Source organism: Nicotiana tomentosiformis, chromosome 11 (assembly GCF_000390325.3).
Source record: "Nicotiana tomentosiformis chromosome 11, ASM39032v3, whole genome shotgun sequence".
In the NCBI taxonomy this organism is placed as follows: domain Eukaryota; kingdom Viridiplantae; phylum Streptophyta; class Magnoliopsida; order Solanales; family Solanaceae; genus Nicotiana; species Nicotiana tomentosiformis.
In genome coordinates, this window is record NC_090822.1 from 70,281,294 (window position 1) to 70,292,259 (window position 10,966).

Here is a 10,966-nt window from a genome sequence, read left to right on the forward strand (position 1 = left end):
GTAGTGGCCAATTTTGTTTTCATAAGTAGTGGTTTTGCTATCAATTACAGGCATTTAATAAATGACTCTGCAAGGCCATTTTGAGTATGAACATAAGCTACAAGATGTTCAACTTTTATCCCAACTGATAGACAGTAATCATCAAAAGCTTGAGATGAGAATTCTCCAACATTATCAAGGCGAATAGCCTTTATAGGATAATCTGGGAATTGAACCCTTAATCGAATTATTTGGGCTAATAGCTTTACAAACGCCAAGTTGCGAGATGATAGTAGGCACACATGAGACCATCTTGAAGATGCATCTATTAGGACCATAAAATATCTAACAACCCACTTGGTGGGTGAATAGGTCCACATATATCCCCATGTATACGTTCTAAAAAGGCAGGGGATTCAATGCCAACCTCCATTGGTGATGGTCTAGTGATCATTTTGCCTTGATAACAAGCATCACAAGAAAATTCATTATTTGTAAGAATCTTCAGTTTTTTTAATGGATGCCCAATCGAATTTTCAGTAATTCGTCTCATCATTATTGATCCAGGATGGCCCAAATGGCCATGCCAAAGCACAAAAATATTTGAATCAGTAAACTTCTGGTTTACGATAGAGTATGCTTCAAGTCTTCAACTGTACTAATATTTTGGATAGTATAAGCCAGAAGATAAAGCTGGTAACTTTTTTACAATGCACTTCTCGCTCGAAACATTCTTTGTAATACATAGATATTCCATATTCATTTCATCTATCATCTCAACATGATACCCATTTTGGCGGATATCTATAAAACTCAACAAGTTTCTTCGGGACTTAAAGGAGAATAATGCATTGTTTATTATAGGTTTTGTTCCCTTAGACAGATATATAGTAGCTCTTCCGGAGCCTTCAATCAAACTTATATTACCAGAAATTATAGAAACATTTGCTTTTTCCCTATGCAAATAAGAAAAGTATTTCTGATCTTTGAATATGGCATGAGTTGTTCCACTATCAATTACACAAATATCTTCATGATTGGTTTTTGATCCAAACATAATTTGAGGATTATCCATATTCGCTGATACTTTCAAAGTATTTGCTCGAGATGGCAGAGTCTCGTGCTGATAACGTATTATAAAATAAAGATTGTAAAGTAAAGACAAGTATAGAGAGAAACTCATATATTATTCAAACTTCAAACTTATGTACATAATGAACTGAAAACTCCTCTATTTATAGAAGAAAGGAAGCAACTGCGAGGCTTTTCAGGAAGCAGCTGCAAGGCTTTTCTTTAGCTGTTTGTAAGTTGTCTGCACGAGCTGCTTGCAACATGCATGTTTAATAAGAAGTTGCTGCAAATCATTTCATTAAGTTGCTTGCAACCTGCCTGCATCAGCTGCTTGTAGATAAACTTCAACAGAATACTAAATGGATAATCTTTTTCAGAAAGATTATCTATAGCGGAGTAATTAATGAACATACACAATATAATATTTTCATAACATGTACAAAATATTTTAGAACATTTTAAAATGAGAAAAATGGCATATAACTCAACAGGAAAAGAAAAGAAAAAGAACTCAGCTTGATCTAAAAGGTTGTAGTACTCAATTGGCGGTCGGGGCATGTGAGTTCCACCTCGGAGTACTATTTGTTTTAAAGCGTGACGTTAAAATATTCAAACACTATAGAAACTACGCCATATGTGTATTTTGATTCGAATAAAGCCGTAATAGCAATCAATCATCTAATCTATTCATCAGAAGAAACTCAAGAACATGGAGAGGAAAGAGGGCGAAGAGACAATTATTGCAGAAAATGGGAAAATAGAAGCAACCCCACAAAAAGACGGTTCAATTTGTGGGTTTGACTCTCTTCATCATCTCCTTCAAGCTTCTCTCAATCCCCAACTTTTCCAGGTCACCCTAATAAAAATTCAATTTTTTGTAGATTCTATATGTATGTGTTTATATATATAGTGAAATAGGATCAATTGTCATAAAATAGAGGGTAAAATTGAAAACTTGAATTCCCCTTTATGTAAATACGATGCATTAAGAATTTTGTGAGAAATTGGTATCCTGTAGCTAAACTGGCAAAGGGTGCGGGGTGAGGATTTGGATCAAATTAATTGTCATAATAGTCAAATTATTGATTATTCGAGTGAGACGGATTAAAGATTCATATAGTTGAAATTTGAGTTTGGGATTGAGGCCAAGTTATTGATGTTTTATTTTATCGGATTGGTTTGCCTAGGCAATGAATTCAAGCTAGTGGGCAGTGCTCAACTTCTGTCTTTGTTTTGTTTTCATGATCAGATAAGGATTTGCATTTCCTGGGAGTTTCAAGTTGTTTTAGTCCTCTAAAATTGCTAATACAAGCTCAGGAGACGAGTATCATATGAGCTTGGTAAAATGGTTTTTGTTTGTTGAAGCTTCATTGATCAAGTTGGTTCTTTTTTGCATATTGCATTGTAATCTGTGCATTGTGCAGAGAATTATTGGAAAAATCTGTGTATGATCTAATGAACTTACTTGTCTTTTGTGCAAAATCTTTTTATTCTTAATGTCTTGATAATATAATATGCGGAGATTCATGAATAAGCATTGGGATTTTTACCAGTGAGTACGTAAGAAGTTCCATCTTATTTAGGATATTTTTCAAGAGATAGGGGAATCATCGGTTTTGATATGAAAAAGTACTAAAGCAAAGATTGAAGAGGTGAGGTCGTAAGCTTTGAGCATCTCTCTGGTTATGCTGACAAAATAACTTTTGCTTTGCAGGAAGTCAGTCGCATACTTCTTGGGCTAAATTGTGGAAAGAAACTTGAGCCTATTGCTCTTCCGCAGCCTGTCAAAGTTCTGTCCTCTGAACATGATTTTGATCTTCAGGTGAGCACTTACATCTTCTGCTTGAAAAAAAGAGTATTAAATTAACCAAATGGATTAACCTAGAAAGGGGGATAGCTGGTATGTAGGTTTTTTCAAATTCTGATATAGTAGGAAAAGCTGCACATCAAAGGCAGCTTCCTAGGTAGAAAAGCAGGGTGAATTTGATCTTGACACCTCAATTCACTGTTATCTCTTTCTTGGAAGTTCATTCGAGACCTTGTTCTGTCTAGGATATAATAGCTGAGTGGTAGCTTTGATGGTTCTATTTTTGCTCTCATATATCCAATGACGAGAATGAGTTGGTATTTGCATCAAGGAAATTGAAGCGTGTAGATTGCCAGTATGCTGTAGGAGTTACTTTTATCATCATAACCTTGTAAAACATTTCAACCTGAAGAAACGTTATCTACTTGATAAAAGGGGGTTAGGAAAGGGGGTTATTTCTACCTGAATTTGGAATTAACATAAATGAAAGGATAGGTTGTGATTCTTCAGTTGATTTGAGAAGAATAAAGTTAAAGGTGGATGGATGACACAATGCACTGATTTCTGGTTAAAAACAAAAAGTGCAATGAGCTTGGGATGTCTGCACTGGCTGAATCCTGCGTTAGTGGATGTGGCAACCTGTGGTGGAGATAAATTAAAAAATGAGAAGATTTGTGCTTACTTAATGCGACTTGCAGTTACTTAGAATGAGAAATCAACTTTTTTATTTGTATTATGCATAAAGATTCATATAGCTGACCCCAACTTGTTTGAGACTGAGGTATAGATGTTGTTAGTGTTGTTTAAGCAAGAGGCTGATTGGCAAGATCAGAGCACGGGACAAACCACCATTTTGGCTGATAATCTTAGATCTTTATCAGTTTTCACTATTGTTTTTATCTTACAGGTTGTATAACACATCAACTTTCTTCACATAAATGCAGGCTTTTAGCTTTTCTGCGGACAGAGAGTCACTGAGAGAACCTCGGATTGTGAGGGTTGGCCTCATTCAGAATTTTATTTCCTTACCCACAACTGCACCTTTCCTGGATCAAAAGAGGGCCATCTTTAAAAAGTTGACTCCGATCATTGATGCTGCGGGTTCTTCAGGAGTCAATGTTCTATGCTTGCAAGTGAGTTTGAACATAGTTACTGAAGTCTCTGATGGACTTATTGTCCTTTTCAGCGTTTAATCATTGTTGTTATTCTCTTTAACTCCTTTGCAGGAGGCGTGGACAATGCCTTTTGCATTTTGTACGCGTGAGAAAAAATGGTGTGAATTTGCTGAGCCAATTGATGGAGAATCAACTCAATTCCTTCAGGAATTTGCACGAAAATATAACATGGTTATCGTTAGTCCGATTCTTGAGAGGGATGTTTATCATGGAGAAACCCTGTGGAACACAGCAGTGATAATTGGAAATCATGGTAACATAATAGGGAAACATCGGAAGGTAAATCCCGATAACCAAACTCTGTAACATTTGATAATTCCCAGGAACTAATACTTTGAAATTTGCAGAATCACATACCTAGAGTTGGAGACTTCAATGAGAGTACATATTATATGGAAGGGAACACTGGCCATCCTGTGTTTGAGACAGCATATGGCAAGATTGCTGTTAATATATGTTACGGAAGACACCATCCTCTGAACTGGTTAGCGTTTGGGTTAAATGGTGCAGAGATTGTTTTTAACCCATCAGCTACTGTTGGTGAACTTAGTGAACCAATGTGGCCCATTGAGGTACTAACTATTTCCTTTATCCTTTATGCTACAACTGAATTCTCTCAGTGTTTAGCAGTAGTTGATGAGATAGACGTTGAATTCAAGGAAGCATGATAACACTGTCAATTTACAAAGAATTAAAGCAGAGTTTGACAAAAATTGGAAAGAAATACTTGTATTTATTGACCAATGTCTGAACTTGGTTTTGATAAAATATGGAGAAAAGAATAACCTTGAGAAATGAATCATGCTTTGATGAGGCCATCGGTTAACAATATCTACTTTCTTGATTTTTCGTTTGTAATTGTGTTGGCAACAGGCTCGCAACGCAGCAATAGCAAATAGCTATTTTGTTGGTTCAATTAACCGCGTCGGGACAGAAGTTTTCCCCAACCCCTTCACTTCAGGAGATGGAAAGCCACAACATGCAGATTTTGGGCATTTCTATGGTTCCAGTCATTTTTCTGCACCAGATTCGTCGTGTACACCTTCTCTGTCCCGTCACAAGGATGGATTGTTGATATCTGACATTGATCTCAACCTTTGTCGGCAGCTAAAGGAGAAATGGGGATTTCGAATGACTGCTCGTTATGAAGTCTATGCTGATCTGCTAGCTCGTTATGTAAAGCACGATTTTGAGCCACAAGTCATTTCTGATCCCTTGTTATATAAAAATGCTTAAGCTATGCATTGGTCATTAATGAAGGAAAGCAAGAGTAAATTTGCTTTCAGACAATCTGTAAAGTATCACTAAGTTCCCAAGTTAATGGCCATGAAATGTACAAGAACATATGCCCTTGATTTGCAATAAATTGTGGAATTTGTACAAATGCTAAATTCATGTGGACTAGTAGTTTCTTCTTGTTGGACATTTTTTCATCATCAATGTACTTCCAAGTTTATCAGCAACCTGGTTGTGGTGTTGTTAATTACCAACTTGGAACAAGTACATCATTCCTGTGGAAGGCGATACGCAATGTAACAAAACACAGCCTAGGTTAAGGATGTCTGGATCTTTCTTTTTACCAATTCTTAATTTTGAATGTAACTACAACATGTAATTGCGCTTCCTCTTTAAACTAATCCTTCGCTGATAATGACTTGGTTGTACGGGACAAGCCAAAATTTGGAGTAATTACTATTACACTCTATTTTAAATAGCACTTTATAAAATTCATATTAAGATAATAGTTAACCACAGGGGTTGTTTTGTTTGGAGATTAATTACGTAGAAATTGTATTACATAGATTATTTTATCGTAATAAGCAATACGCAAACTGCTTGAACTGCCATAGCCAAATTTCAGGCCATTGATCTTGAATTTGAAATCTGATGAATAAATTATAATTTTCTCATCTTTCTTATTATAATAAGTTTATTCGATGATGCACGCAAGAAGTCACAAAATTTCAACTAAAGTTACAACTATCAGTAATGCACTTCAATTTAGTAGTATTTGGAAGTTTGAATAGGCTGGGCAGGAACAAACTTTCCTTAGAATTTGAAGAACCCCTCATATTCTGTTTCAGATCGTGTCTTTTTCTGTTTGTATTACAAAAGTGGCTATATTTGTTATATTTTGCAAATAGTGATTAAGTTTTAAACAGCAGCCGATAGAGGAATTTACATAGAATACAACTTATTTAATATTTATTTAAATGAGTTAAACTACTTTTAGATTATTACATATAATGCAACTTTTTAAAAATCTATAACATTCCATATTCCTAATATATCTCGAGTTAATAATATTGACTCCTTAATTTTCTCTTTCATTAACTAGATGGTATTGAGAAATCATAACACACTTGTTCTCTTTAATATCCAATTATCTCACCATACCATATTGAGAATGAACATACATTCTCTTCCACAATTCCATGGAAATAATATTATTTTCTCCTTGCACTTCAATTTCATCTACTCGTATGACCACTCAGAGGAGTCACCCAAACCACTTATTTTTGGAAATATTTGTCGTGTTATCCATGGAAGCAGAAATGAGTTACAAATCCACCAAGAACAACAATATCGCTAATGAATTTGGATTTCTGATCTTCAAACTCATTTTGATTTTTGTTGTTCATACCAATGATGTTCTTTTCTTCCTCTTTTTTCTTTCTTTTGTTCGGTATTAAATTCAATCAATAGAAATTAATATTCTTAAATTTATTTTCTAAGACATTGTTGTGATTCAATATTTTCATTTGAAAGTAACAATATTTAATCACGTGTGGATTAAGGAAAAATATTTATTTATGAATTTGGTATAATATATGTAGATACTTTTCATATAATATATATGAATACATTAATATACGTATTTGCAAAATATATTTAGATGCTCTATTATCTATATACAAATAAAGAACATTGGATATAAGAGGATTATATATAGTATATTTATAGTATATGGTATATAGTATGTAGTATATAGTATATTTATACTATGTAAAATATACAATTTCTTTAAGTATATTGTATATTTACTTAGGTAGAAAGTATATTATTTTATGTATATAAGTTAAACCATTATTTCATATGTAGAATATATAATATATAATATATTTTATTGTTCATTAATGATTAAATACATTATACAATATATTATATATCTATACCACTGTATAAGGGATATACAATATACTTTCAATTATATACAATACTGTAAAAAAATATTATTACTCGATGAACATATATTATATATAGTGTAGTCTCTTACCTATTTTTAAATAACAGCCAAAGGAAATCTTTTAAGAGATGATTCATTTCCTTTATAGTCTGTTCCAATTCCCTCCGTTTCAAATTAGATGAGGAACGGACTAAAAAGGAAAGTACATCATCTAATTTGAAACGGGAGAGTAATACTTTAGGAGTGTTTCGAGCAAAACTAGCAATAAAGTCGATTTTGCTCATTATAAATAATCTTATGGTTGTGATCATTTTCATAGGATATCAATAAAAATTAACACATGAGATTTTTTTTGAGTTATTTCTTATATTCAAAATGTTACTAGTCATATAAGATCATATTCTTCATAGATTTATTATTTTTCCTACGGAAAAGGGCCTAAACTACTCCTATTGTTTGCTAAATGGTTTATAAGTACCCTCCGTCCATCTATTCGTCCGAAAAAGCACACGACGTTAATTCTATTAACAAAAATACTGCCACGTCTAACGACAGAATTGGTGGACCTTTTATATAATGACGTGATAATTTTTTACTGGGCTACGTGGCATTGTCGGCCAAAAATCAAATATGGGTTTTATTTTTACCCATTTACCCGATCCGATCCTATGGTTTGTTACCCGGCGTCTTCACACAATTCGAACTACGATCAACTCCTACGACTTAAACTTCCATTTTAGAGACTATGTATCCCATTTCACTCCGAAATCAAAAACCATACCTCCCGATAAGTCACGTAATCACATAATGAAATAGAGGGAGCAATAAATAGGGGTTCGTTGAGCTTGAATTGTGGAAATGGGAGTTAATGATTTTGGTGTTGATTTCTGGGAGATTGGTTTTCGGGTCTTTACAGAGTCCTTAGTGTATCACCAACAATCATTTTTGAGACATTAAGTGCCGCTTGTGTTTTATTAGAGTGATTTAACTAACCATAGGGTCGGATCAGGTATTGGGTAGAAATAAGACCCATATTTGATTTTTGGCCAACAATGCCACGTAGCCCAGTAAAAAATTACCACATCATTAAATAAAAGGTCCATCAATTCTGCCGTTAGACGTGGGGGTATTTTTGTTAATAGAATTAACGTCGTGTGCTTTTTCGGACGAATAGATGGACGGAGGGTTCTTATAAACCATTTAGCAAATAATAGGGATAGTTTAGGCCCTTTTCCATTTTTCCTATTCAAATTGTAACTGGATATATAAAATCATTCCTCCCATATACTAACATGTATAGAAATAAAACCTTTCTATACCAATACATATATTGAGTAGATGTTTAGTCTTATATATGTTTTAAACATTTGTTTCAGTTTTTAAAATAGAAATACAATATAAAGAAAAAGTTTATACAGTAATGAAGGTGGAAGAATTCTCTTGGATAAAATTTGGTGGAACAAACTTATTCAGAAATATTTTAAAACCAAACCAGATCACTTTATCATTGATTGAAAGTTTAAATTGAGGTAACAATATTAAACCAAATATATAAATTACATGTCATGTATTCATTATTTAGTACATGGAGAACATTTGATAAGTATTTTCAGAATTTGGCCGATTCCGGAAAAGATATATAATCAAAAGAATATTTGATTATCACCTCATTATTTTCGATTTCATATGAAATTGTTATACAATTAAAAGGACATTTGGGTTGGATAATAACAAGCAGTCTCCACTAATATATGCATATAATATTATACTCTTTTTTGTGTGGTAAATAGTGACTTTCTATTCATTCCAAAAAAGTAACATTTACAAAACAAGTAGATGCTGACCATCCACACTCCTATCTCCTAGTTACAGCAACTCTGAAGATCTAAGCACTATACCTAGTACAGAAACAATCTTTTTACATCAACCATTCAAAACCAAGAAACAATTACATATGTAGAGAGCCTAAGGAAAAGAATCCAACTGTTGCCGTGCTCCCTACCAGTTCTGTAATGTCCTGCCTCTAGTATGCATGTGCAACACAATTTCTCTGTAGACGGTATCAGTCTTGAGCACACCCCCTTGAAATCTGAGCATATTTCTTTCCCTCCATACTGTGTAAACCAGCATGCCAAACACGCAGGTTACAATTGCCCAATGATTCCGAACTTTAGTAGTCTGTCCACTGTGGCTAACCTCTTCTGCAGTGCCAACCAAAGTATAAACTTGAACCTAGGATGTAGGTTGGATTGCATGGCTATACTCTTCTAGGGTACTCTTTGAAGCTCGGGGAATTGTAGGTGATATAACTTTTTGATAGTGAAGACTTCACCCTTTTGTAATTGGACAAGTCTGCTGCTCAAATCTCCCTGAATACCTTGGAGTTCAACAATGAATCTTCTTGTCTCCAATATTTTCCTGACTACCCAGGCTGCATTCTTGGGTATTGGGGCATTCTCCACACTATGGTTCCTAATATAAAATGTGTGGATCCACCTGATCCAGAGACAGTCTTTCTTTATTGCTACTGCCCACAGGTGCTTTGCAACTGCTGCCTTAATCCAGTAGTAACAATTCGACCTTCAAATCCTCAAATTTTTTCAAGAGGGTTTTTAATTTTTTTCCAACTTAAACCACCAATTAAATATTAAAAACAGTGATGGATTCGGGTAATCTAACCAAGATTGAGTTAAGAACACTTACCCCGATGTTTTCTCTGAAAATCTCCCAAAATTCGCCTCAATCCGAGCTCCAATTCGTTAAAAATGGAAAATTGGGCGAAGTCCCATTTTCAGAACTTAAACATTCTGCCCAGGCTTTTACTCATCGCGATCGCGAACATCCACACGCGATCGCGAAGCAAAAATTGCCACTGCCTAAATTAACTCTACGCGATCGCGTATATCCTCACGCGGTCGCAGAGCACAGAATTCCTAGCTCTACGCGATCGCAGTCCTCTTCATGCGTTCGCGACTCACAAGGTCTCAAAGTTACACGATCGCCTCCCTCTTCACGCGATCGCGAAGTACAAAACTTAGCAGCCCTCAATTAACCTTACGCGATCGCAAACAATGCCACGCGATCGCGATGCACATCTTGCCAAACCTATGCGATCGTGGTTGACCTCACACGATCGCGAAGAACAAAATTAACACTGCCTCAACTAAGCCTACACGATTGCATCCCAATCTTCGCGATCGCGAAGAAGGTTTAAAATACCATAAATCAGCAGCTACCAGCAATGCCAAAATGAAGGAAAATACTCTGAATACCATCCGTAACACGCCTGAGCCCCTCGGGACCTCAACCAAATATACCAACAAGTCCTAAAATACAATACGGACTTAGTCAAGTCTTCAAATCACATCCAACAACACTAAAAACACGAACCACTCATAAATTCAAGCCTAATGAACTTTGAAACTTTCAATTTCTACAAACAACACCGGAACCTATCAAATCAAGTTCGATTGATTTCAAGTTTTGTACGCAAGTCATAAATGACATAACAGAGCTATGAAAATTTTCAGAAATAGATTCCGACCCCAATATCGAAAAATCAACTCCCCGGTCAAACTTCCAAACTTAAATTCCTATTTTAGCCATTTCAAACCTAATTTCACTACGGACTTCCAATTAAAATTTCGATCACGCTCCTAAGTCCAAAATCACCATACGGAGCTGTTGGAATCATCAAAATTCTATTCCGGGGTCGTTTGCACATAATTCGATATCTGGTCACTATTT

At 34.9% G+C, this 10,966-nt stretch overlaps 1 protein-coding gene across 1 annotated transcript; it reads left to right on the forward strand.

Annotated features, from left to right (window-relative positions):
* Window positions 1-1,620: 1,620 nt before the first annotated feature.
* LOC104110236 (beta-ureidopropionase) lies at window positions 1,621-5,495 on the forward strand. The gene is made up of 6 exons (XM_009619686.4): window positions 1,621-1,900; window positions 2,765-2,872; window positions 3,802-3,990; window positions 4,084-4,311; window positions 4,380-4,604; window positions 4,906-5,495. The coding sequence occupies exons 1-6, from the start codon at window positions 1,760-1,762 to the stop codon at window positions 5,266-5,268; spliced, it is 1,254 nt and encodes a 417-aa protein (XP_009617981.1). The 5' UTR covers window positions 1,621-1,759; the 3' UTR covers window positions 5,269-5,495.
* The last annotated feature ends 5,471 nt before the right edge of the window (window positions 5,496-10,966 follow it).

Coding starts and splice junctions, on each gene's coding strand:
- LOC104110236 (XM_009619686.4), top strand. CDS start 1,760: ATGGAGAGGAAAGAGGGCGAAGAGACAATTATTGCAGAAAATGGGAAA. Junction 3,991..4,083: donor TCAATGTTCTATGCTTGCAA/GTGAGTTTGAAC, acceptor ACTCCTTTGCAG/GAGGCGTGGACAATGCCTTT. Junction 4,312..4,379: donor TAATAGGGAAACATCGGAAG/GTAAATCCCGAT, acceptor TGAAATTTGCAG/AATCACATACCTAGAGTTGG.